Source organism: Corythoichthys intestinalis, chromosome 19, assembly GCF_030265065.1.
Source record: "Corythoichthys intestinalis isolate RoL2023-P3 chromosome 19, ASM3026506v1, whole genome shotgun sequence".
NCBI lineage: Eukaryota > Metazoa > Chordata > Actinopteri > Syngnathiformes > Syngnathidae > Corythoichthys > Corythoichthys intestinalis.
This window is the reverse complement of record NC_080413.1, coordinates 1,255,918-1,283,247: the sequence shown is the minus strand read 5'-3', so window position 1 is coordinate 1,283,247 and position 27,330 is coordinate 1,255,918. Positions and strand designations below refer to the sequence as shown.

At 42.2% G+C, this 27,330-nt stretch overlaps 3 protein-coding genes across 3 annotated transcripts; 2 read left to right on the top strand and 1 right to left on the bottom strand.

The window, feature by feature from the left end:
- The first annotated feature begins 305 nt into the window (after positions 1–305).
- Positions 306–2,713, top strand: LOC130907849 (complement C1q tumor necrosis factor-related protein 3-like). Its single transcript, XM_057823334.1, has 3 exons — positions 306–656; positions 727–864; positions 2,405–2,713. Exons 1-3 carry the CDS (start codon positions 488–490, stop codon positions 2,674–2,676), a joined length of 579 nt encoding a protein of 192 aa, XP_057679317.1. The 5' UTR covers positions 306–487; the 3' UTR covers positions 2,677–2,713.
- Positions 2,714–6,168: 3,455 nt separating this feature from the next.
- LOC130907628 (myosin-6) lies at positions 6,169–12,225 on the bottom strand. Its single transcript, XM_057822925.1, has one exon. The coding sequence runs from the start codon at positions 12,201–12,203 to the stop codon at positions 6,402–6,404; it is 5,802 nt and encodes a 1,933-aa protein (XP_057678908.1). The 5' UTR covers positions 12,204–12,225; the 3' UTR covers positions 6,169–6,401.
- Positions 12,226–15,195: 2,970 nt separating this feature from the next.
- Positions 15,196–26,396, top strand: LOC130907629 (cytochrome c oxidase subunit 7A2, mitochondrial). The gene is made up of 4 exons (XM_057822926.1): positions 15,196–15,339; positions 17,077–17,166; positions 26,027–26,111; positions 26,226–26,396. Exons 1-4 carry the CDS (start codon positions 15,322–15,324, stop codon positions 26,279–26,281), a joined length of 249 nt encoding a protein of 82 aa, XP_057678909.1. The 5' UTR covers positions 15,196–15,321; the 3' UTR covers positions 26,282–26,396.
- The last annotated feature ends 934 nt before the right edge of the window (positions 26,397–27,330 follow it).

Sequence of the window (27,330 nt, the reverse complement as noted above, 5' to 3'; positions counted from 1 at the left end):
ATTTTTTACCAGAACCGCAACGATCATGCGTCTGGTGTATTTGGGCCCTTAGCCATACTATGTTAAGTCCACGACCGCATGTCTGTATCGGATTTTTGGAGTTGGACAATATTAGTTAAAAGGTCATTATCGGACAACTCTATTGACATAGCAAAAAGGGGGAGCTGAAGTCTGATTGGACCAGAAAAAAAAAGACCTTCGCCAAGCAGCACAACTGAGAGAAATGTTACAAAATAAAGAGGACAGACTTAATGAATTGCATTTCCACGGGTGGTACATTGGCCTAATAACATACAGCTAGCTGGCTATTCCCTCTTGCGTGCTACTGAAGGTGCTAGCAAACATTTTGGTGAGGCTCGCCAATGTTTGTCTGCAAATGATTGTGAACAAAGTCCATGTTTTGAACAAACTTTGCCGGGACATCTAGCCCAAACAAAGTTCAAGTGTTCAAATAACGGCGAGAATCTGTCACGGCGTCATTTTAAAGATGGTGTTCTCGCGTTTCACCCTCACAACGGCTTTGCTAATCGCCTGCGCCGTCGGCGGGCTCCGGGCTCAGCTGTTTTTCGTCGACCAGCCAGAACGGGACACAAACGTGCTCCTGTACCAGCTGTCAGCGCGTGTGGAGAAGCTGGAGAAGGACGCCGTTGAAGCAGGTCGGTTAAGTTCATTGTTACGGATCGGTAAGAAACAGTTGACATTGCTCTTTGTGGTTTGCCCGTGTAGCCAAAGCGCCGGTGTCCTTTGCGGCGGCGCTGGTCACCACGACGGAGTGGACCCACCTGGGTCCCTTCAACACAGACACTACCCTGATCTTCAAGAGAGTGATCACCAACTTGGGGAACGGCTACGACGCCAACACAGGTAGGTACTCGGCCTCACCTCCGTGAAATCCACGGCACCGATTATAAACTGCCATATAGCTGGTCTATCCCTGAGGGTGCTCAACAAAGGATGAAAATCGGGAAGAGGTTCCCACTACTTCAGTCAGGGGAAGAAAAAAAAACATTTCCTGGTGTTCAAAGTTCATACGGTTTGGAACTAGAACTGCAGCAATCGATTATTTTAGTTGTCAATTAATCGATGAACTAATTAGTTCGAATAATGGAGTAATCGGATAAGGAACATAAAAAATCAATATACCTCAGTTGAGCTTCAAACCGGATAAATAAATGAGGACAATTGGCTAAAATTCCGCTAGCTTAAATGCTATAAAATGCTAATTTTTATTGCATTTTTTACAATGCTCTTAACAAATGGTTCACGCACATATTGCCACATAAAAACAGCTAAATATACCAATAAATTAAATTACAAATGCTTTAAAAAAAACAAACTAACTCAAACAAAAACTTATGTTGATCTTAACAGGGATCAGCTGGATTTAGCCATGTCAAATGAGTTATGTTATATTCATTCAGTTGCCACTAGAGGACAGTGTACCCACCCAAATCAATAAAACTAAATGCAAACACTTTCAAAACAAACCATTAAAACACCACTTTGGCTAACTTACATTGCAAAAGTCCACTAGCTTAAATTCTATAAAATGCTTATATTTTTTTCCAACAATGTGCTTAACATATGGTCCAAACAAATATTCCCACAAAAAAAAAAAGCAGCTAAATATACCTATGAACTAAATTACGAATGCGTTAAAAAAACATTAGCTAAACAAAAACCTAGCTTATGTTGGTCTTAACAGGGAGCAGATGGATTCAACCATGTGAAATGAGTTATGTTATAGTCACCGTTACCACTAGAGGGCACCCAAATCAATTAGAAACAAATTTCAAACACTTTCAAAACAAACCATTACAACACCACTTTGACTAACTTACATAGCAAAAGTCCGCCAGCTTAAATGCTAATAAATTTTTACTTTTTTTTTTTTTTTTTTTTAAACAAATGCGCCTAACAAATGGTCCAAACACATATTCCCACCAAAAACGGCTAAATATACATATAAACCAAATTACTGGTCTGGTCACTCTGCCATCAAGAAAAGGAGTGACCAATCGTGTGGTGTCCAATCATTTCCCTTTTTTAATATCACTGCATTGACTTGGATGAGAATGTTGCCTCAGGGCGGCCATGTTGGTAGGGGCCATGAAAGATCTTTTTCGTGCTTCTGTCGTCATTTGAAATGAGTTTGTCGCTTGTTTACCACTAGTAGACGTCCAATCCATTTGAAGCGGGAGGGTTGGCAGCCAGTGTTCATTGGCTGCCAACCCTCCGCTTCAAATGGATTGGACGTCTAGCACCACGGATGAGCTAAGCAGTGTTGACGATGTCACATTCAAGTGAGTATGCAGTCATTTAGTATTCAAAGAATTTGGAATTGGCCGATACCACACGAGCGGGAACCCCAAAATGCGACCACCGTCTCCTTCCGCCCGAAAAGGTATCTTCACAGCCCCCGTCAGAGGTCTCTACTTCATCCTCCTGAACGCCAACGTGGGGAGCTCGGGGAGCATGAACGCGGCGGTGATCAAGAACGGGGAGAACATGTTCGCCGTCTACGACACTAAGGGCACGGTCAGCGGCGTCAGCAACGGGATGCCCCTGGTCCTGGAAGCGGGAGACAAGCTGTGGGTCACCTTGTGGGCCAACAAGAGCGTCTTCGACCAGAGCCGACTCACCACCTTTAGCGGCTTCCTTATTAAATCCATGTGAAGACAACCATTACAGAATAAAAAAACATGCTAAAGCACTATCTGTGTGTTTCTTTTTAAACGGAGTGCCTGTGTGACGTGGTGATGATGTCATCAATATCTGACATGAACCCTTGATGTCCAATCATCCTTCTGCTGTGATTTGAATTGAGTTTGTCACGCTTAGACCCGCCGACTTCAAATTGATTGGACTAACGCAATTAATGGCAAACATCTCTCTATTTACAGTATATGGCGGAAAATACTCAAGTGACTTCAAGTTCCACTCTAAGACCCCAATTTGGCCAAATTTTAAAATTGTCCTATATGGCGGAAAACACAGACAAGACTGATAAAGCAGTTTCTGCTCCAACACCCTTCTTTAAAATAAACTGCTGTATTTTAAGCCAAAATAACTGTTGTGTTTGATAGAACAATATGTCCATATGCTGCCATAGCAGATTCATGGCGCATGAAGCCCCCGAACTATTTTTAATTAGTCCGTTTTACCCTGAAAACCCCCGTTTACAGACGTCGCGCACCCGCTTTTGTTTCAACCCAGCCATAAAAAAACGTAAGTAATTATATTTATTGTTCAAAATGTCATTTTTACCTTAGAATAATTAATCGATGTCTAATATTTCTTTAAAAAAAAAAAAAAAAAAAGACTTAAAAAAAATGATTCACTCGCATATTGTAAACTTTTAAACAAATTGCATCACAATGAAAATAAATGGTGACTGTAAATAAGTAACGGATATCTACCTCATAACTATGGCTCCATTTTATTATTTTTTTACTGTCGCATTTTCCCCGATATGTTAGATAATAAATAATCGATCCAAACAAAGAAAATTTGATAGAAAGAAACATTTAAAAGGGTAAATATTAGAGCTGTCAAACGATTAAAATTTTTAATCGAGTTAATTACAGCTTAAAAATTAATTAATCGTAATTAATCGCAATTCAAACCATCTATAAAATATGCCATATTTATCTGTAAATTATTGTTGGAATGGAATGATAAAACACAAGACGGATATATACATTCAACATACGGTACACAAGTACTGTATTTGTTTATTATGATAATAAATCAACAAGATGGCATTAACATTATTAACACTGTGTTAAAGCGATCCATCGATAGAAAGACTTGTAGTTCTTTATGAAAAATGTCAGTACAAGTTATACAAATTTTATATTAAAACCCCTCTTAATGTTTTCGTTTTAATAAAATTTGTAAAATTTTCAATCAAAAAAATAAACTAGTAGCTCACCATTGTTGATGTCAATAATTACACACTGCTCATGGTGCTGAAACCCATAAAATCATTCGCACCCAAGCGCCACCAGAGAGCGACAAAACACCAAAAAACAAATAACAAGCGGACATTATTACACTGTACTGTCAGTTTAGTCTGTTTGAGCGGGGCATGTGCGTTAATTGCGTCAAATATCTTAACGTGATTAATTTAAAAAATTACCGCCCGTTAACGCGATAATTTTGACAGCCCTAGTAAATATATGAAAAATCTCGACCACTCCCTGATGTCTGCAATTCCTGCTTTGCGACCCTTGTTATATGACCATGGTTCACCCATAAAATCCCCCCAAAATCCGGCTGTGGCCATTCACATCTGTGTCTTGACACTCGATGATACATGCTACATGGAGTTTTTGGATCGAAACAAGGTAAATCCGCGATAACGTCTCGTTAAAATCATGGCGTCTTTAATTATGCACTCGCGTGCTCTCACCTTCAGTTAGGGTTTTGCTGTTTAAAGATTTTTTTTTAAATGCCCTCGTGTTTAAAATTTTTCATCCCCTAGAAAATTGAGATGTTAAGCTTTCCAATGAGGTATCACACATGCATATAGGACAACTTTTAAATTTGGCCAAATTGGGGGTCTCAGAGCAGAACTTCAAGTCACCTGAGTGTTTTCCACCATATGCATGTGTGATACATCATTGGAAAGCTGAAAATCTCAATTTTCTGGGTGAAGAAAAGTTTTGAACCGGGTGGCGTTTAAATTTTTTTTTTCAAACAGCAAAACCCTAACTGGAGGTGAGAGACACCCTGATTTTAACGAAATATTATCGCGCAATTACCTCGTTTCAAACCAAAAATTCTGTGTAGCGTGTATCGCCAAGTGTCAAAATACAGCTGTGAAAGGCCACAGCCAAACTTTTTGAGGATTTTATGGGTGAAACACGGTAATATAACAAGGGTCGCAATGCAGATATCGCAGACATCAAGGGGTGGTCGAGATTTTCTTTTTCAAATATTTACCCATTTAAACGTCCCCCCCCCCCCCCATTTTTCTTTGTCTGGATTGATTATTTATCATCTAAAACATCGGGGAAAATGCGACAGTAACCAAAAAAAAAAAAAAAAGTCAATTAAGCAAGTAGTTATGGGGTAGATATCCGTGACCTATTCACAGACAGTATTTTTTTCATTCTGACGCAATTTGTTTAAAAGTTTAAAATATGCCAGTGAATAATTTTATAAGGTCTTTTTTTAAAACGAAAAATGAGACATCAATTAATGATTCAAAGCTAAAAACGACAGACATTTTGAATAATAAATATAATTAATTACCTGTTTTATGGCTGGGTTGAAACGAAAGCGGTTGCGTGGTGTCTGTAAATGGGAGTCTCCAGGGTATAACGGACAAATCAAAAATAGTTCAAGGGCTTCATGCGCCATGAAACTGCTATGGCAGCATATAGACATATTGTTCTATCAAACACAACAGTTCTTTTGGCTTAAAATACAGCCGTTTATTTTAAAGAGGGGTGCAAGAGCAGAAACTGCTTTTTCAGCCTTGTCTGTGTTTTATGCCATATAGGACCATTTTAAAATTTGACCAAATTAGGGTCTTAGAGCGGAACTTGAACTTTTTTTTTTTTTTACTATTTGAAATAACAGAATTTTATTATTATTTTTTTTTCTTAAAGAATACATAAATTCATAAATTAATACCCTCGAAATGAATATTTTTTTCATTGTGAACATTATTGTATTTTTTAAACATTATTGTTTTATTCATCTATTTTATTATTTTTTAAGGACTAAATTGAAATTTCAATAACATGTTAATAAAAATAAGTTAATTAAAATGAAAAAAAAAACCAATGAAAAAACTGTCATAAATTCTGGTTCTGGCCCCCAATAAAAAATAGAGTAAATATGAATAAGGATAATCATTTTTAAATTTTAATTTAACTATAAATATACATAACAAATGTATTACATAGAATAAAAAAAAGTTAATAAAACAAGTCTTTGTTCTTTGAAGAGGATTCAGACTCATGGATTCAGATATTCAAGTATTACAAAACATTTTTTTTTTCTATGAACTAGTTGACTGCCATTGACGGTGATGGACGTCCAATCCATTTTGGACGATATCTTTTAGCGACATCCAATCCAAACGACAGCCAGTGAGTTCAATGAGTTAAATCTTATTTTGAAGAGAACAGGCAAGAAATTGTGCTAACTCACTGGTAAATTCAATTGGATTTAATTGTGAAAAGCAGTACAACGTCCTTTGTGAGATTTTCAGAAGCCGCGCTAACTGTAAGTGCTAACTGAACATTTATTAGCATATTGATATCAAGCCATAACTAGTACTGTTGGTGATTTTGCCATCTCGGTGAAAAACAAAAATAAGCCATATCAAGAAGAAAACAACAAAAGATTAGCTTGAATGCAAAACACATGTTAGCATGCTAGCACGTTCAGTCGTCCAGGTTCTTCTTGGCGCCCCCGTCTCTGGTCTTTGCCCTCAGCTTGTTGACCTGCGTCTCGGCCGCGTCGGCTCTCTCCTGCGCTTCTTCCAGCTCGTGTTGCAGCTTACGCACTTTGGCCAGGTTGGCGCCGGCCGCCTCCTCGGCCTCCTCGGCGGCGCGTTTGTAGGCTTTGACTTTGAGCTGCAGCTTGTCCACCAGGTCCTGGAGTCTTGCCACGTTTTTGCGGTCTTCCTCGGTCTGGTAGGCCAGCTCCTTCATGCGCCGCTCGTACTTGCGCACGCCCTTGAGGGACTCGATTCCTCTGCGCTGCTCCGCCTCCAGCTCGTTCTCCAGGTCTTTGATGCGAAGCTCCAGTTTCTGGAGCTGTTTCTTGCCGCCTTTCATAGCGATCTGCTCGGCCTCGTCCAGGCGGTGCTGGAGGTCTTTGATGGTCTGTTCCATGTTTTTCTTCATGCGCTCCAGGTGGGCGCTGGTGTCCTGCTCCTTCTTCAGCTCTTCGGCCATCATGGCCGCGTCGGTGATCGCCTTCTTGGCCTTTTCCTCGGCGTTGCGATTCTCCTGGAGCGCCTCCTCCATTTCGTTCTGCAGGTGGAGGATGTCGGCCTCCTGCTTCTTCTTCTGGTTGATCAAGCCGGTGTTCTGAGTGTGCAGGAGCTGCGCGCGCTCGGCCGAGTCGCTCAGTTCCTGCTCGGCCAGCTTGCGACTTCGCTCCGTCTGCTCCAGCGCGGCCCTCGCTTCCTCCAGCTCGGCCTGGATCAAGTTGTTCCGACGTTCTAGGACGGCCACGTTCTCGCGCAGTTCGTCGTTCCCGTGCTGCGTGTCGTCCAGTTGCAACTGGGCGTCCTTCAAGAAGACCTGGAGGTTCTTGAGTTGTTTCTGGGCGTCGGCCGCTTGCCTGTTGGCCTGGCTTAGCTGGATCTCCATCTCGTTGAGGTCGCCCTCCATCTTCTTTTTCACTCGCAGCGCTTCGTTGCGGCTCCTGGTCTCCGACTCCAGAGAGGACTGCAGCGAGTCCACCACGCGTTGGTAGTTTCTCTTGGCCTGCTCCATTTCCTCGTCTTTCTCCGCCACTTTCCGCTCCAGTTCGGCTTTGGCTTGGTTAAACTCCAGCTGGGCTCGTAGGATCTTGCTCTCTTCGTGCTCCAGGGATCCTTCCGCCTCCTCCAACGCCGACTGCAGCTCCGTCTTTTCTTGCTCCAGCTGCTTCCGCATCTTCTCCAGTTCGCAAGCGCTCCTTCCACCTTCTCCGAGCTGGTCGTTTAAGTCAGAGACTTCCTCCTGCAGGTTCTTGTTCTCTCTTTTCACCGTCTCCAGATGGTCCAGGCATTCCTCGTACGCGTTTTTCAGTTTAAAGAGTTCGGTGCTGAGGGTCCGCGCCTCCTTCTGGGAAGCCTCCAGCTCACACTGGGACTCCTCAAACTTTTGCTTCCACTCTGCCAGGACTTTGTCAAAAGCCCGTTGCTTTTTATCCAGCGAGGCAGACGCAGCGTTGGACCTCTCCAGGTCCAGCATGAGGTCCTCGATCTCATTTTGGAGCCTGTGCTTGGTCTTCTCCAGCGAGGAACATTTGGCATTGGCAGCTTCGACGGCCTCCTCGGCCTCTTGTAGTCTCTGAACCAGCTTCTTCTTGGCTTCCTCCAGCTCCTCGGTTCTCTGGATAGCGTCGGTTTCGTACTTGTTCCTCCATGCCGAGACCTCGGCGTTGGATTTGGACAGCGCCCTTTGCAGCTCGGCCTTGGCTTCCTGCTCCTCTTCGAACTGCTCTCGGAGGAGATCGCAGTCGTGGCGCGCCGACTGTACGGCGTGCGCCAGCGCGTTCTTGGCCTTGACCTCCTCCTCCAGTTGTCTGCGGAGGTCTTCTACCTGCTGGTTGTACGAGTTCTTACCTCTGGTGAGCTGCGAGATCAAGCAGTCCTTCTCCTCCATCTGCCGTCCCAACTCGCCATTCTCGGCGAGGAGCTTAGCCCTCTGGGTGGTCAGGTCGTTGACGGCGCGTTGCGCCTCCTCGTACTTGCTCTTGTACTCCGTCATGCCGTCCTCCATTGATCGGCTGATCTTTTCCACGTTGGATTTGTTCTTGGCCATGCTCTCCACGCTGGAGGCCAAGTCGTCCAGCTCGAGCTTCAGCTCGCTTTTTTCTTTCTCGAGTTTCTGCTTGACCCGCTGGAGGTTGTCGATCTGCTCGCCCAGCTCAGCCACGCTGTCGGCGTGCTTCTTCCTTAGCGCGGCGGATGTAGCCTCATGTCGTAGGGTGGACTCCTCCAGCTCTCGACGCAGCTTGAGGAACTCGGCGTCTCTCCTCTTGTTGAGCTCCACCTGCGCCGAAGATGCCCCGCCCGCCTCCTCCAGACGTTCGCTGAGGTCTTCCAGCTCTCGGGAAAGGTCGGAGCGCTGCTTCTCCACTTTGGCTCGCCCCGCGCGCTCGGCGTCCAGCTCCTCCTCCAGTTCCTCGATTCTCGCCTGGTTTTCCTTCAGTTTCTTCTGAAGCTGCCCCGAGGCCACTTGCTCGTCCTCTAGTCTGGACGCAATCTGCGCTGTCTCAAAGTCCTTTTTCTTCAGCTTCTCCTCCAGCTGCTGCTTGTCATTTTCTAAATCCATCAAGCTCTCCTGTGTTAGCTTGATGTCCCCTTCCAGCTTCCTCTTGGAGCGCTCCAGCTCCATTCGGAGCTTCTTTTCCTGTTCCAAGGAGCCCTCCAGGTCGTCCACCTGCTGCTCCAGCTTGACCTTGGATTTGTTCAGGCCGTTGGCTTTGTCTTCCTCACTCTGAAGGTCATCCAGCGTCTGCTGGTGAGCCTCCTGCAGAGCTTTCTTCTCCTTGGTCAGCTTCAGGATATTCTCGTCCTGGGAGGCCATCTCTTCGGTCAGGTTCCTCACTTTATTCTCTGTGGCGTGCTTCTCTTTCTCAACTTTAGCCAACGTCAGCTCGAGGTTGTCAATGTCTTTCTTCAACTCGGAGCACTCGTCTTCCAGCTTGCGTTTCTTGGCGGTGAGGTCGGCGTTCAGTTCCTCCTCGTCCTCCAGTCTCTCGTTGATCTCCTTGAGCTTCGCCTCCAGTTGAATTTTGCTCTTGATGAGCTGCTCGCACCGTTCCTCGGCATCGGTGAGCGTGTCTTGCTCGGACTGAATTTGAAGGGCCAAATCGTTCTTCTCTTGAAGGAGAGTCACTATCTTCTCCTCCATTTCTTTGCGGCGCGTTTCCGATTTCTCCAGAGCCTCCTTCAGCTTGTTGAACTCGTCCTTCATGTTGGCCATCTCCTTCTCGGACTCTGCACTCTTGAGCAGGGGTTTGATCTTAAAGAAGAGCTTCATCCACGGCCAGTTCTTGACGCTCAGGAAAGAGCGGAGGTTCCACTGGACGACCATGAGAGCGTCCCTGCGCTCCACTAGCTTGGCAAACTGGGCCCTCATGAGGAGTGCGCGAGCGTTGGCCTGGATTCTGGTAATAATCCGAGAGAGCTGCTCATCTCTCATCTCCTCCAGCGTCCCCAGGAGGCCGGCTTTGAAAAAGACTTTGGTGTGGCCGAACTTGTACTGCGTGTGGTCGATGTCTAGGGACGAGAGCAGCTTCTCTGCGCTCTTCTTGCTGTCAATGAACTGACCCTCGGGAATGGCGGAAGCGTTGAGGATTCGGTACCTCTGCTTGAAGTCTCCGTAGAGGACGCGGTTGGGGAAACCCTTCCTGCAAATTCGGATGCCTTCCAGAACGCCGTTGCACCGCAACTGATGCATCACCAGACAGTTGTCCATTACTCCCGGAGTCTTTCGCTCGTTGGGAATCAGGCAGCGCACAAAGTGCGGATGCGTGGTCTTCAGATTGGTCATCAGCTTGTTGAGGTTCTCCCTGTGAAGGGCCGACACTGTCTGGAAGGACGACCCCTTCTTCTTGGCTCCTTTGCCGCCTTTGTCTGCGCCGTCGGCGCCCGCATAGCTGGAAAACAACTGACTGAGAAGCTTGAGGGATGACTTCTGGTAGAGACCCACCACCGTTTCGTTGAGCGGATCTTTGTTCTTCACCAGCCAGTTTGTGATGTTGTAGTCCACGGTGCCGGCGTAATGGACCAGGGCGAAATGGGCCTCCGCTTTGCCCTTGGCGGCCCGGGGCTTCTCAAACATTTTGTTCTTGCCCAGATGATTGTCGTAGAGCTTGGACTTGAAGGTCTGGTCGCTGGCTTTGGGGAACATGCATTCTTCCTCCAGAATGGACATGATCCCGAGCGGTTTCTCTATGAGGTCTATGCATGCCTGCAGGTCCATGCCAAAGTCGATGAACTCCCAGTCGATCCCCTCCTTCTTGTACTCCTCTTGTTCCAGAACGAACATGTGGTGGTTGAAAAACTGCTGCAGTTTCTCGTTGGTGAAGTTGATGCACAATTGCTCGAAGGTGTTGAAATCGAAGATCTCGAAGCCGGCAATGTCCAGCACGCCGATGAAGTACTGGCGGTGCTGCTTGGTGTCCAGCGACTGGTTGATCCGGACCACCATCCAGTTGAACATTTTCTCGTAGACCGACTTGGCCAGGGCGCCGATGGCGTAGTAGACCTGGTCTACGCTCTGACCTTTGGTCACGTACTCGTTCCCCACCTTCACCCGGGGGTGGCACAGGCCCTTGATGAGATCGGCGGAGTTGAGGCCCATCAGGTAAGCCGACTTATCGGCCGCCTCCGTCCCGTCGGGCTCGGCCTGCTCCTCCCGCTGCTTCTGCTTAAACTTTAGGTTGCCGTAGTGCATGATGGCGCCCGTCAGCTTGTAGACGCCCGCCTTCTCCTCGGGGGTGAAGCCCAGCACGTCGAAAGCGCTGTCCGTGGCCATCAGCTCCTCGGAGTCGTCGATAGAGGCCACCGTGACCTCGCCCTGGGAGATGTAGGAGTAGTCGTAGGGGTTGTTGGTGATCAGCAGCAGATCCAGCAGGTCCGGTTTCCGATTGGAGAGGATCTGGTAGAAGATGTGGTAGTTCCTCTCGGCTTTGAGCTGAAAGGTGACGCGGGACTTCTCCAGCAGGTACGTCTCGATGTCGGCAGACGACAGCTTGCCGCTGGTCCCGAAGTGGATCCGGATGAACTTTCCGAAGCGGGACGAGTTGTCGTTCCTCAGTGTTTTGGCGTTGCCGAAAGCCTCCAGAGCCGGATTGGCCTGAATGATCTGATCCTCCAGCGTCCCCTTGCTGGCGTCCCTTTTGCCCGCCCCGCCCACCGCGGCGATGCTGGCAAAGTACTGGATGACTCTCTTGGTGTTGACGGTCTTGCCGGCACCGGATTCTCCGGTGATGAGGACCGACTGGTTTTCCCGATCGGTCAGCATGTACTGGTAAGCGTTGTCGGAGATGGAGAAGATATGAGGGGGAGCTTCGGTCCTCTTCTTTCCCCTGTAAGCCGCCACCACCTCTGCGTCGTACACGGGCAGCCACTTGTAGGGGTTAACGGTGACGCAGAACAGGCCGGAGTAGGTGTAGATCATCCAGGCGGCGTAGCGCTCCTTCAGATTGAAAAGCACCGCCGGCTCGTGGAGGAAGGTGAACATGGCCATGTCTTCGATCTTATCGAACTTAGGGGGATTCTGCGGATGGACGTCGGACTCCTTCACGCTCACCGTGGTGCCGTCTTCCTTCTTCACCTGGACCGCGCCGCCCTCTTTGCCTTGGATTTGCCCCTTCATGTACTCCACCTTGTCGTCCACCACGAAACATTCCGTCTTAATGTCGAACGGCCTGGTCTGAGCCTCCAGACGCTCCTTGTCTGACTTCCTGAGGTAGGGAGCCGCCTTACCAAACTCGCCCATCGTCGCGTCGGACATTTTGAGAGCAGATTTTGAGAGACCGAGATCAAACTGTGACGGAGGGACAAAGGGACGCGCTTTTAAAACCATCGACCACACCAAGTAAGGAGACGAGGCAGGAAAACGGAGAAAAGGTGGATGCTAAATTCGTCCACGGAGACGCGGCGAGGTCGCAGCGGTGACCTTGGACGGTCAGGACGCCATATTTGGAAGAGCGCAAATGCTCCTTATCGGTGACACCTCGCAGCCCTCGAGATGCTTCTTTTAAAATGAATCTGAAGCACGTGATGCTAACAAATCAAAAGAAATCACAATGTTGCCTTTATCACCAATTCAAATGCGAGTTTATGTTTCCGTGTGCATTTGTGGAGGTGGTGGAGGATACTGGAATGTTTGTGTGTGTTGGAATGAGAACGTGAGGGTGTCTGTGTGTTATCAGTGTTACTCCGTGTCTGTTTTTATCATAGAGACACTCCAAAAAGGTACTGCTAATGTGATTGCTTGTTCCTTGGTGAGGATTAATAAAAGACTCTACACTCTAAGGTCAGATCAGTGGATGTCGTAATTGTCTGTACGCAAGGGCGTGTTAAGCATTTTCACGTGATATACACAGACAAAAACCAAAAGTATTTTTAATGAGGCTCAAGACCTAAAGGTTTGCCTCAGTCACTGCCATAGACAGTGATACATGCCAAATTGAACAATCGCTGCTAGCAATCCCAGTCCAAAAAGACTGGACGTCTATCGCTGTCAATTGCAGCCAACGAGTTCAAAGCAACAAGGTGAAATAAGTACGTCGCCTAACCAAACTCCATTGGGAGAAAAGATCATTTAAGACTTGGGTAACACTTTATTTGACAGTGCTGTCATAAGACTGTCATAAGACCGTCATAATTATGACATGACACTGTCATGAGGATTTATAAACGCTTATGATCGATGTCATTAAGTGTCATCTGGCAAATGATGTCTATTTTGACTGCATGTAAAAGATGCAGAGTGGACATAAATGGAGTTAGTTACAAAATTTGCTGAATGACACCTAATGACATCTTTCAATAGGCTTCATTAATGCTCATGACAGTGTCATATCATAATTATGACGTTCTTATAACAGTCTTATGACCCTACTGATTTGTCCACAATATATTTAATATACAAACAAACAATACATACTGTATATACAATATAGTTTTTGTTTTTTCGCAAGAATTTTCAACGTAAAAAGCTTTTTGTTGTAAGGCTGCCAACATACTAACAGACTAGCATCATTCTTCGACATATTTATGTAAAATAAATGCTAACTGCCCATTTTTTTGCTCTTTTAACAAAGAATCGAGACTATCTATAAATAATTCAGGGATATAAGCATTTATTCACAAGAATTTTCACAGAAAAAGCTCTGTTTACATATGGCGGTCACCACATTAACTAACAGACTAGCATCGTACTTCAACATATTTACGTAAAATAAATGCTAACTGCACGTCTTTTTGGCTTTTAACCAAGAATCAAGATTGTTTTGCGTCCATATTTACAAAGAATTCAGGCATCGGCGGCCGACACATTGACTAACAGACTAGCATCGTACTTCGACATACTGTAGTTATGTAAAATAAATGCTAACTGCACATTTTGTTGTCTTTTAACCAAGAATCGAGACTGTTTTGTGCCCATTACGTCCTTATCTATTAAGAATTTCAGGGATTTAAGCATTCATTCACGAGAATTTCACAGAAAAAGCTTTGTTTACATATGGCGGCCGCCACATTGACTAACAGACTAGCATCGTACTTTAACATTTACCTAAAATAAATGCTAACTGCACTTTTTTGTTGTTGTTGCTTTTAACCAAGAATCTAGACTGTTTTGCGTCAATATCTATAAAGAATTCAGGGATTTAAGCATTTATTCACAAGAATTTTCAACGAAAAAAGCTCTTTGTCTGTGATTACACTCGGTTAGCTTTGACGGCCACGCCAACAATGTAGGCCCCCTATTAACCGGCCCCGCGCCCTGTGTCCCATCAATAGCATTATGAAGTCTATGCCAAGACTTAATGCCAACACATTCTAGCCCCCTGAGTCCAAATAGATTGGACAGCTATCACCATCAGTGGCAGTCAATGAGTCAATTTATTAAAAAAAACACAAAAAACATTAAAGCCGTTGAAAAAGTAGGAAGGTTGTTGATGTGTTTAAGTAGTTATATGTCAAAATTGATTTTTAAAGCAACTCAGCTCATTTAAAAAATTTAAAAGCAACTCTTGCCATCAACAACAGCTATTGAGTTAGAAAGAAATGAATAAAGTAGGGCTGTCAAAATTATAGCGTTAACGGGCGGTAATTAATTTTTAAAATTAATCACGTTAAAATATTTGACACAATTAACGCACATGCCCCGCTCAAACAGATTAACAGATTGTTTTTTTGGTGTTTGGCGCCCTCTGCTGGCGATTGGGTCCAACTTATTTTATGGCGTTCAGCATCATGAGTGAGAATGGTGTAATTACTCACATCAACAATGGCGAGCTATTCGTTTATTTTTTTGATTGAAAATTTTTACAAATTTTAATAAAACGAAAACATTAAGAGGGGTTTTGATATAAAAATTCTATAACTTGTACTAACATTTATCTTTTAAGAACTACAAGTCTTTCTATCCATGGATCACTTTAACAGAATATTGATAATGCCATCTTGTTGATTTATTGTTCTAATAAACTAATACCGTACTTATGTACCGTATGTTGTATATATCCCTCTTGTGTCTTATCTTTCCATTCCAACAATAATTTACAGAAAAATATGGCATATTTTATAGATGGTTTGAATTGCGATTAATTACGATTAATTCATTTTTAAGCTGTAATTAATTCGATTAAAAATGTTCATCGTTTGACAGCCCTCGAATAAAGTCATTCAAAAAGTTGAGTAATGACTTTTCACTTGTGTGCGCCGCTCATAAATGGCTATTTTTGATACCACTGTGAGCACAAACCTGCGCTTCCGACTAGGTCCTGAGGTGGGGAGGCAGCAGAGTGCGGCAGCCTGAATGAGACACAGAAAATCGCCTCAGAGAAGAACGCCAAGCGGAAGCACTTTGCGTCCTTGTGAGAAGACGACCAGCACACAGCATGAATAGAAGCATATTTGTAAGTCCTTCTCGTACTTTTACGAGCCTGTTTTGCTTTGTAAATTTTGATTTTGTTTCTGGGTGGACTGCCATTTGGTAGGAAGCGTCCGTGGAGCTCTCGTGTTGCTTAGGGGTCAAAGGCGGCTAATGTCGTCGTGCTAACACGAGAAACGTCTCGGAAACTTTTTGCTACATTATTTTTTTTTTTAAAGCTTCTACATTGTCAAATGGGCGGGAAATAATGTATTGAATAAACCATTTCCCGTCCAAAACATTTTAGCAGCATTTTTACCTTGTTTTTGTTTGACGGGGAGGTTATTTTATTATTTGTGTCTAATAAATTATAAAAATAAATATATAGCGCAAATAAATAAAACAATATTCAAAGCCAGTGGAGTATATGTATATATATATATATATATTTTATTTTTTTTTGCTGATAGGATTTCCTTGACTTCTGCAATCAAACTAGCTTTGTTAGCAGTCAACCATCAATAATTTGAACACACACAACACAAACACAAGTTGTTGTTTTTTTTTTTTGACAGATCTTGTGAAAATGAATACTATTACTTGGGCAAATAAATGTTTCACCCCCATTTCAATTTGATGTGTTTAAACAATTGAAATGAAATGTTTCTTTTTTCCCTGTGTAGTTTCAAAAAAGAGGAAAAAGTTTGATTTCATTGATTGTGTTATGTTAAACCTTTATTCCCCCCCCCCCTTTTTTTTTTTTTGAAGATGGTCAGTGTGACGCAATTATGATGTGGGACTCAATGACAGTTTTTTTTTCCCTTCAACGAGTTGCTATCCTCAATCACAAAGTTGATGATTGCAATCCCACTGGCAGTAAAAACAATGGTGAAGGAACTCTCGAGTCTCTCTCAATCTGAGGAAATTATACATTGGGGGGCAGGATTTTTGGGATTGTAAATGTAATAACAAATTTATCAGGAAATTGTTGATAAATGAATATTATCCTAAGCCAATTAAGAGAATATATATTTTGAAATTATTTGAGATTGATAAGATTAAAAGTATACGAAAAAATTGTTTCATTTCCGGTGCCTCCTAAAGCTAAGGAGGTGCAATTCAAAATTTTGAACGAAATTTACCCAACGAAAGAATTTTTAAGATTGAAATTTGGTTTTGAAGCGAATAATTGTACTTTTTGTGATGTAGATTTGGAAAATTTAAATCATATGTTTTTTCACTGCAATGTTATCAATTCCTTCCTTCTGGAGTCAATTAAAAACATGGCTGCAATCTAAAAATATAGATGTACCCCTGACAGAAGAAACAATTTTATTTGGAGTTTATCTTAAGGATAAAAATTTAGAATTTGTTTTAAATGTGGTATTGCTGATGGAGAAGTTTCTTTTATTCATAAATGTAGTTTTTTAAAAACCAAACCGTGTATGGCTCACTGGAGAAATGATTTCTCTATATATTGCAAAGTCTTGGATGTGATCGATGGGAAGGCCCATCATTTGTTCTCTTTTTTCAAACAATTTAAGTTGGTTTAGTAAGTCCTCTCTCAAAAGAAAAAAAAAAGTTGCTATCCTCAATCTATTATTGATTAACACTAGATGGCAGTCATGTGCCACTTCTAAACTTCCAGGGGCTGAGTGTCATATTGATGAAAGGCTGATGAAGCAGCCGTAAGCTGATCCACAATTTTTCCTTGAATGTTTTTCTGGCGCTTCTTAGGAGAAGAGCACCCAAAAATGAGCCGCCTTCCTCTTGTTTTCGGCAGGCTCTCCAGCAGGTGGCGCGGCGGAGCTTTTGCGGTTCTGCACGGAGGTCGGTGGAGAACCAGGTCCCCAAGAATCAGAAGGTCTTCCAGGTAACTCGCATGTCACGTGCCCCCCAAAAGTAAAGATGGTTCCGTTGAACGAATGCTTCGAAAAGTCACAACTAAATATACTTAACCATGGAAAAATGACATCTCTCACGTTGTTAACGAGTGCAAAAAAGCCTGTATGTCATTTGTTTAAGGGATGTCCTGATTGCATTTTTTTTCTTCTTATTTAGAGTCCGGGATTCTCAAAATTTGATCTGATAACGAAAATCTAAAAATATATTTTATTTTAAATTTTTTTTTTTTTTTTTTTTTTTTTTTTTTTTTAAATTTGAGCAAAAGTTCCAAACATGTTACAGTACTGTACTCAGGGGTGAAAGTGGTTAGAATTTCTTGCCAGAACTCCCCGACGTGAAGGTCGCCACGGAGGAAGAAATTTTATTTATTTATTTATTTTATTTGGGGGGGGTTAAAACTACTGAAATGCAAAGAAAATTGTTTTGGTCAGTTATTTCTATAACATATACAAAAACTGATTTTTATACAAAATTGTATTTTTTTCAATGATTTGCAAAATAAAAGTTAACAAAAACCACTATAACCCCAACCTCCATCTCCTAATTTTTATTTTCCCTCATTTCCTCACATACTAAATGTCAAATCTCAATTTTAACTACTTAAGAACATGAGATGTATACCGGTATGAAAATTAAAGATAATGTAAACATTTACTTTTTGTTGTGCTTTTAATAATAAAGATATAATTAAGAAAATTAAGTACAAATTATTTACAGATGATATTATGTAGAGTAAAATGGAATCTATTTTGAAGATCACGCAAACATTGACTTTTTTTTTTTTAAAATCATAAGGAAATGAATAAGTAGCCTAACATAATTGAACAAATATTAGTCCAAAGAGCACATTGACAGCTAAGATGTTCTGAACCTCCCCATCAGAGCAAATAAAACTAAATATCATAAATAAGCCTCTTTAACTCTTTGCTTGTTCTTAAAGATTTGATCCATTTTCTGTTGCATTGCCCCCTTTTTTTTTTTTTTTTTTTTTTTTTTTGCTGTTTCAGAAAACATGCACATTTGAACCAATCAGAGCTAACTATCTCTGGTGATAACATGTCAGTATGTCAGCCAATTGAACGGATAAATGAGTCCAAGCGTTTTGCTTTGCTGCATGTATTTGCACATTGATGTGACTCGTCAGACTCGGATAACTGCAGCAGTTGGAGAAACCTCCATGCCGTCCGTGGAATAAAATAAAAAATAAATATAGGTGGAAACTGATTACGGTACACGAGCACTTTATTATGCTTGTTGTTAACACATGTGTATGTAAATCTAATGTTGGTAGATTGTTTTCTTCTTGGAGATGAAATGCATGTGTGGCATCTTAGCATTTTTTTTTTTTTACATAGCGTTTTGCCAGTTGCCGTCATATTTTCGGAATCAAAGCCCCGTGTACCGGAACAGCATTCCGGCCCTGAATCTTATACAGGAACTGCGTTCCTGACCATTTCGGCCCACTTTCACCCCAGACTGTACTGTTTACAATATTTGCTCTTATGCTTTTTCTTGGAGTGTTACAGTGTATAAAACATGTATTTTTGTTTTTTTTGAGAAGGACATTGTATTTCTGGATTTGTTACTTTTCAGCCCTTATAAAATAAAATTTTAACAGTTAAAAACCACTCGATTTCGATCTTCTGAAAAATGGTACGATCGGCCCGATTTCCAATCCCATGATCGGATTCGAGACATCCCTAATTTGTTTATATGCCACTATGGTAACTGCTTGCCTGTTATTTTGGAGGGAAATGCCTCGTTAATTCTAACTATTGTTGCTCCCATACTTTGGCTCCTGGCTGTGCGGTAACGGCTTAACGACTTAAAGCTGCAGCTATCGATTATTTAGGTAATCGATTAATCTATCGATTTGTGAGTGAATAATCGGGTCATCAGATTTCAAATATTTCATGCGTTGAATACATTTTAGGATATGTAAAATAAAATGTGTTTATACGTGCAATAATATTTTGGCTTGTTAAGATTACACTTTCAAAAGAGCATTAAGGAATGAACGGTTTGCGAACGAATTCCGTTTCTTACGTTGGCGACATAAACCGAATTTCCGCGTAAGTCTGAATGAACCCTTAACGTACCCCAAAATAACTATCCATAAAATCCAATAGTATTGTATTTTGTTTAATGATGACGGATACACTGCCCTCTGGTGGCTTCTGGAGAGGTTGCTGATGACATAATCATTTGATTCAGGTGTGTTAGGGGAGAGAGAGGTGGAAAACACGACAGGAAAAGGCGGCACCAAGGTCCGGATTTAGTGAACCCTGGTGTATGCATTAGTATTGACGTTTACTGCTACAGTTGGTGGAGTTACGTGTGAGCGATTTGCTATGAGAATTATAAATGTTAGAATTTGTAACATTTAAGCTAGCGGACTTTTGTTTGGCCAATTAGGCCAATTGAATTTACCAATTTTACACATTGATCAGACTAGATGCGACGTTTGAACACCAATTGTTCTGCGTAAAGTGTTTTGTTGTTAAAATGTGTGTCATTTTGAACATAGAGTGGGGCAAGTAAGTATTTAGTCAAGCACTAATTGTGCAAGTTCTCCCACTTGAAAATATTAGAGAGGCCTGTAATTGTCAACATGGGTACATCTCAACCATGAGAGACAGAATGTGGGGGGAAAAAAAACAGAAAATCACATTGTTTGATTTTTATAGAATTTATTTGCAAATTATGGTGGAAAGTAAGTATTTGGTCAATACCAAAAGTTCATCTCAATACTTTATGTACCCTTTTCACATACTGTTGCTGGTATTTTGGCCCATCCCTCCATGCAGATCTCCTCTGGAGCAGTGATGTTTTGGGCCTGTCATTGGGCAACACGGACTTACGACTCCCTCCACAGATTTTCTATGGCGTTGAGATCTGGAGACTGGCTAGGCCACTCCAGGACCTTGAAATGCTTCTTACGAAGCCACTCCTTTGTTGCCCTGGCTGTGTGTTTGGGATCATTGTCATGCTGAAAGACCCAGCCACGTCTCATCTTCAATGCCCTTGCTGACGGAAGGAGATTTTCAATTAAAATCTCACAATACATGGCCCATTCATTCTTTCCTTTACTCAGATCAGTCGTCCTGGTCCCTTTGCAGAAAAATAGCCCCAAAGCATGATGTTTCCACCCACATGCATCACAGTGGGTATGGTGTTCTTCGGATGCAATTCAGTATTCTTTCTCCTCCAAACACGAGAACCTGTGTTTCTAGCAAAAAGTTCTATTTTGGTTTCATCTGACCATAACACATTCTCCCAGTCCTCTTCTGGGTCATCCAAATGCTCTCTAGCAAACCGCAGATGGGCCTGGACGTGTACTTTCTTCAGCAGGTGTGCAGGATTTGAGTCCCTGGCAGCGCATTGTGTTACTGATAGTAGCCTTTGTTACAGTGGTCCCAGCTCTCTGTAGGTCATTCACTAGGTCCCCCTGTGTGGTTCTGGGATTTTTGCTCACTGTTCTTATCATTTTGACGCCACGGGGTGAGATCTCGCACGGAGCCCCAGATCGAGGGAGATTATCAGTGGTGTTGTATGTCTTCCATTTTCTAATAATTGCTCCCACAGTTGATTTCTTTACACCAAGCGTTTCACCTATTGCAGATTCAGTCTTCTCAGCCTGGTGCAGGTCTACAATTTTGTCTCTGGTGTCCTTCGACAGCTCTTTGGTCTTGGCCGTAGAGGAGTTTGGAGTGTGACTGAGTGAGGTTGTGGACAGGTGTCTTTTATACCGATAATGAGTTAAAACAGGTGCCATTAATACAGATAACAAGTGGAGCCTCGTTAGAAGAAGTTTGACAGCCAGAAATCTTGCTTGTTTGTAGGTGACCAAATGCTTATTTTCCACTCTAATTTGGAAATCTTTAAAAATCAAACAATGTGATTTTCTGTTTTATATCCCCCACATTCTGTCTCTCATGGTTGAGGTTTACCCATGTTGACAATTACAGGCCTTTCTAATCTTTTCAAGTAGGAGCACTCGCACAATTGGTGGATGACTAAATACTTATTTGCCCCACTGTAGCTAATATCGATTCATACAGCTGGTGTTGCTTTCATTATAAGGCTTATACAAGGCTTTTAATCTTTTGCCGATCCAGACATACTGTATCAGTTTGTTTTTTGGGTCAAATATGGCTCTTTCAACATTTTGGGTTGCCAACCTCTGGGTCACTACAAGATGTGAGTCGTACTATTGCTACGAGAAAAAAAAGTATTATCGCGTAGGGTAACGTAGCTGTAATCAGCTACGCATTTTACGTACATGTACCGTAGCTGAGAGCTATGACATTAGCCTGGCTAATTTCAAATATATCTTTTATATCTTCTGTAAAAATTTCGCCGCGGCAGGACATGGTGAGGCTGTCCGACTCCGATGCAACCCACCACCACAGTTTCAAAAAAATCGTAGGGGAAACCCTAATTGCAACACTTTAATGACCCTATCCTCACTTGACTGTAAAATTATTGCTATCATAGCTTAGACACTTAATTCATTCCATTGACAGCGGGCTGGCATGAGCAAATGTTCATTCCCTCCCATTCCAGACGGATTGGATATATGCTAGTGATAAACGCACTGATATTTACAGCTAAAGGATGATTGGACATCACACGTTGAGATTTTTTTTTTTACAAGTTTGACAATCGATCTCGAAAAGTTGGTATTGCACAGTTTTGGCACATGGTACTTCTTAATCTGTACGGATACGGAGAATAGCATCGGTATCTTTGCAACACTAATTATAACAATATGCTCCACATGCATACAAGTAACGAGTGATTTAAACGAGGCATTTTAATGCCTTCTCTGATGACGGGAAATAAATTAAAGGCAGTTGAGGTTAGCATAGTTGCGCGGCCCCCGCGGAAAATGCCACCGTTGGAATTTCAGCCCGGCGACAGTCGACGGTCTCTCGTAGCTGACGATCGCCGCGGGTCCAAACGGACGGGACTAGTGATAAAATATAGGTGATTTTGACTAGTCAAGTCATTAGCGTCGATTGAAATGAGCGAAAAAGCGAGCCGCAGACACGTGTGCTTGGCTGCCGGTCGTGCTGCGTCGCCGGCCAAAACCGCCGGCGCGAATCAACTCCGCCACGGTGTCGAGCGCGCGCGGCCAAGAGCGCCTGATAGATGAGGGGAAAAAAAAAATCCACCCCCTTCATCTCAACCTTTTGAGCGACATTCTTAGACGACCGCCTCACCTCTGCCGTCAATTCGTAAGCCGTTATTTATCCGACGGGCTGGCGTTGGACGCCGAGCAGAAAGAAATGAGATCCACGTGTTTTCTCTGCCGTTTGCTTGTAATGCGAGCGAAATTAATGTCGGATGCCAATTTTGATGAGCCAGCAAGTCAAATATCAAAGAATTATACACGTGTCGAATTGGAACGTGCGACTGTTGTGGTCACTCTTTTCAAATGCTTTAAAACTCCCAAAACACACAGTTGACATTCAAAAAATATGGTCCTATTTCAATCATATTATGATCAGAAACACTTAACAGGCAAATACATGAGTCATAAGAAATAGTAATTAGTCCTAAAATGCTAGCCTGGTACACCAGACTCAACGCTGTTCCAGCTATTGAGTCTGGCCACCATTCCCACGGAAACAATTTCCAGGGCGGAGCAAGCCACAGCAAACAGACAGCGGAGTGGACCAATCAGCGACGGGCAGACGTGACGTTAGTAAAATGGCGACCGCAGGACGATGGACTTGCGCGCGGAAGTAGACATACGAAGAGAGCGGAGTTTATTCGACATGGCTAGCGCGAGACAGACTGTTGTCAATGACTCGTGTCGATGTGTTTTTGGTCATTTAAAACTGATTTTACCGTGGATTGGAACATATTCTCGGCTCTGCCGTTCACCATCTGTGCTGCTGAAGAGACGACTTTCGACGCGCAAGAGTGACGTTGCTCGTGAAGAACACGTCACGCAAATAAACGAATCTGATTTGTCGATTGATTTTGTACCTGCTCGAAAAGGCCGTTAATGGGATGGTTTCCAGACTATACTATCAGTGTTTGAAAAATACAGGGAGAATAGTCTGGCAGAGCCAGGCTACTAAAATGCCTGAATCAAAGACTTTGCTATCAGTTGACGGGAACCTGGGCCGATCTGTAGGGAGCCCATTTTCAGAAATTTTTTCAAAACCAAAGCTACTAGTGACTAGGGGTGCAACGGTTCAGTTAGCCAACGGTTCGGTTTGAACCTCGGTTTTGGGATCATGGTTTCGGTTTGCGTTTTGCATTTTTTATTTTTTTTAAACTGCCTTTATTTTGCTTTTAAGAAAATAAACACTTAAAATTAGGGCTGTCAAGCGATTACAATTTTTTATTGAGTTAATCACAGCTTAAAAATTAATTAATAGTAATTAATCGCAATTCAAACCATCTCTAAAATATGCCATATTTTTCTGTAAATTATTGTTGGAATGGAAAGATAAGACACAAGAAGGCTATATACATACAACATACTGTACATAAGTACTGTATGTGTTTATTATAACAATAAATCCACAAATGGCATTATTAACATTCTTTCTGTTAAAGTGATCCACGGATAGAAAGACTTGTAGTTCTTAAAAGATAAATGTTATAGTTACAAGTTATAGTAATTTTATATTAAAACCCCTCTTAATGTTTTCGTTTTAATAAAATTTGTAAAATTTTCAATCAAAAGTAGAGTTCATATAGTAATAATAAGAATAAAAATAACAATAATAAGAATAGAGTGACCAAAGTCTGAGTAAGTTTTACGTGTATTTTGCATAGCTATTTTGATATGGAATGCCAGTTCATTTTGCATTGTTGTTTAACTGTGTGAGAATAGGGCCTCATTACTATAGACTGAAGTGCTTTTCTTTTTGTGAACATTATTTTTTTGGAGTGATAGGAATATTATTTTTGTTGTGCTTTCACTAAATGATACCTATGTTTGTTGTGAAGGAGTTGCCGAAGCGTATGCCAATAAACGGCGCGGTCCAAAGAACGCCTGTGTCCACTTGCCTATATAGATCTCTACATATCTTACCCAAAATACAACAAGAGACACATAATTGCAACTAAAAGAAAGGAAAATTACAGAAATATGTGTGGAGCACAAAGCAACAGCATAAACGTCTCACAACTACTAATTCTCCCACGTTAAAAAGGAATAACATTCGTATGGAACGGCGCTGCGCTGCCCCCAAGCGGTTGGTGGCATTCTCTTCACTTTTAATGTCCATAAACGGCGTCATTGTAATCTACTTGAGGCAAGGCGAGAGCAGGTCATTCAGTGCATGCGTTAATTGCGTCAAATATTTTAACGTGATTAATTTTAAAAAATTAATTAACGTCCGTTAACGCGATAATTTTGACAGCCCTACTTAAAATGTAAACATTTTCGACTGTTAAAATGCCTCTTAGCTCTTTGGCTAGGGTAGTGACTGACTCATGAAATACACACACACTAGTAAAAAAGTTACTTGGCAAAGTAACTGGTGTTATTCTGCTTTCATGTTTTTTTTTTCTTCCATTTTTAAAAAAAAACAAAAACCGAGTAACCTTTGCTATGTTCGGAGGTGATTTATTGTTGTGAATCAACCGTTAAAGTTGATAAAATTGCTGCCATTTTTGCATTAGTTCCCTTCTGTCTACTTTCGACATGTGAAAATGTTTAAACTGTTTCATCCTTTAAAGATAGACTCGAGTCAAGATTTTGCCGATTTAGGAGTATTTTAGATAAAAAGTTACTTAGGTTCGCTAGGAAGGTTCGTTTCAAAAGAGCCTTTCTGAGAAATTTACTGCTCTAAAATGGCGACTGTTTACTAACGCTACAGAGTCTGTCATTTCGCATGTAGTTCTATATGCATGAGATATTCAATTTAATTCAGTTTTATTTGTATAGCCCTGAATCACAACAAGGTTGTCTCGAAGGGCTTTGCAGAGGCAATATGATACACAATCAGAAACAGCAAATGAAGCAACAAAGATGAATAAATAAAGTTCCAAGTCCTGGGTATCCCCCATCCTTAGACCCTCCATGTCGGCAAGGAAAAACTCCACAAACTCCAGAGTCTTAGGGAGAAAATGAGAAACCTTGGGGAGTACTACAGTCTGGAGAGATCCACTCCCAGGACGGTTAACCAGGAAGCCCCAGGACTGCTAATGGGAATTAGCATATCTAGGCGTAGCTTGTAGTCTGTCGGCTACAGTCAGGAAATATTGGAGCCACCTAGCCTAGCATCGCGTTTGCTACAGCGTCACAACAAACAGTCTTCCCTCTCCATGTCTGACTTTTCTCGCGTCATTCAACGGACATTGTCTCGTTGCCGAAACGGTGACAAGATCCGACGTCCAACTATCAGTGGTCAGGGCGAAACTATGTGCTTTAGCGACATCATCTCCGATGGCTTTGCGTGCCATTTCATAAATGTCGGGGATTACGTTGTTGGAGAAATATGTCCGTGTGAATGGGGAAAAAAATTAAAATTATGATCATTTTACACAAAACTCCAAAAATGGGCGGGACAGAAGTATTGGCACCCTCAGCCTAATACTTGGTAGTTAGATAAAATAACTGCGAACAACCGCTTCCGGTATCCATCAATGAGTTTCTTACAATGCTCAGTGACCAATTGACCAGTTCCATGTCTTTACAGATTCGGCACAATACTTACTATCAAAAATCAGCTGTCTGTATGAGGGCTTACAGAGCCAAATGATTATCTGTCCTTGTGACAGATGTCTAGTTGAGACTTGGTTGCATTAGCATTGTTTTTTTTTTTTAACGTTGACCTTGTTTGTGTTGCGCTTTTGAGGAGGACAACGGCATCCCCGTGCATCTAAAAGGCGGCACCGCCGACGCACTTCTCTACAGGGCCACCATGACGCTGACAGTGTTTGGTGAGTGCTCACATGTCGCTACAGTCTGTTTTTCAGCTCTTATAGAAATCTCATTTATTATTGAGGTCAAAATGGATTGCGCTGACAACGATTGTGGAATGACTCTCGTTACAGGGGTAGGTTACGTGCTGTACGAGCTGGTGAAGGCGGCTAACCCCCAGAAGAAATAATGATGGCGTGCCGAGTGATGAAGATATGAGAGTGTTGTTTCCTGTCATGTTCGTGGGATCAATATTTATTTCTCAGACAGATCAATTAAACTTGTCATGAGCCATTTTTCCTCAATCCCTTTGCTTCCTGGCCAGAGGGGGGCGCTATAGCGGGAGGGACACAAGGGTAACAAAGGCAAATTGGACTTTTGATGTCCATTTAAACTTGTTTTTGGAGCAGAAAAGAGGCAAAAGACAACTTTTTTGGGTTGTTGCTTCAAAAAGTAAGATGGAAAAAGCACATTGATTTACAAATATTTAAAGGGGTCTCGCTAAGTGAAAACAAAAGAGTCCCCCACATATTTTGCTGCTGGGAGTCAACTATACTTGGGTTTAAATCTTTTCAAAAATATTTTGAGCTCCAACAAAACCTTGTTTTTTCTTAGAGGAAACTACTTTTTGGAGCAAATTTTGTTTTCATCTGGTTCAGTTTATATGCCACAAGCAGAGGTGGGTGGTAAATAGAGCTGGGAATTTTTGGGCACCTAACGATTCGATTACGATTATGATTCAGAGGCTCCGATTCGATTATATAACGATTATTGATGCACCCCCCTCCTTTTTTTTTTTTGTAATGTTTTGTACATTAGTTCCAAAATTGTTCAAAAATCCTCTCAAGCTAAACCAAACTACTATTTCAGTATCAAGTTAACATATAACAGTAAACAAATATACAAAAATAACAGTAAACAAAAACTCCAGTCCCCATTCTGCATCAGCAGCTTTAAACTACATTCAATTAATTTAATGTTGTGAATCAACTGTTACAGTTGTTAAAATTGCTCCCGTTATTCCATAATTTCTCTTCTGTCTACTTTTGGCAAAGTTTTAAAACTATTTCATCATTTAAAGATGGATTCAAGACAAGATTCTGCCGATTTAGGAGTATTTTAGATAAAAAGTTAATTAGGTTCGCTACAACAGAGCCTTCTACTGCTTTAAGATGGCGGCTGTTTACTTACACCGGAAAGTTTGTCATTTCGCATCTCTGTTCAATAATACATGTTCTA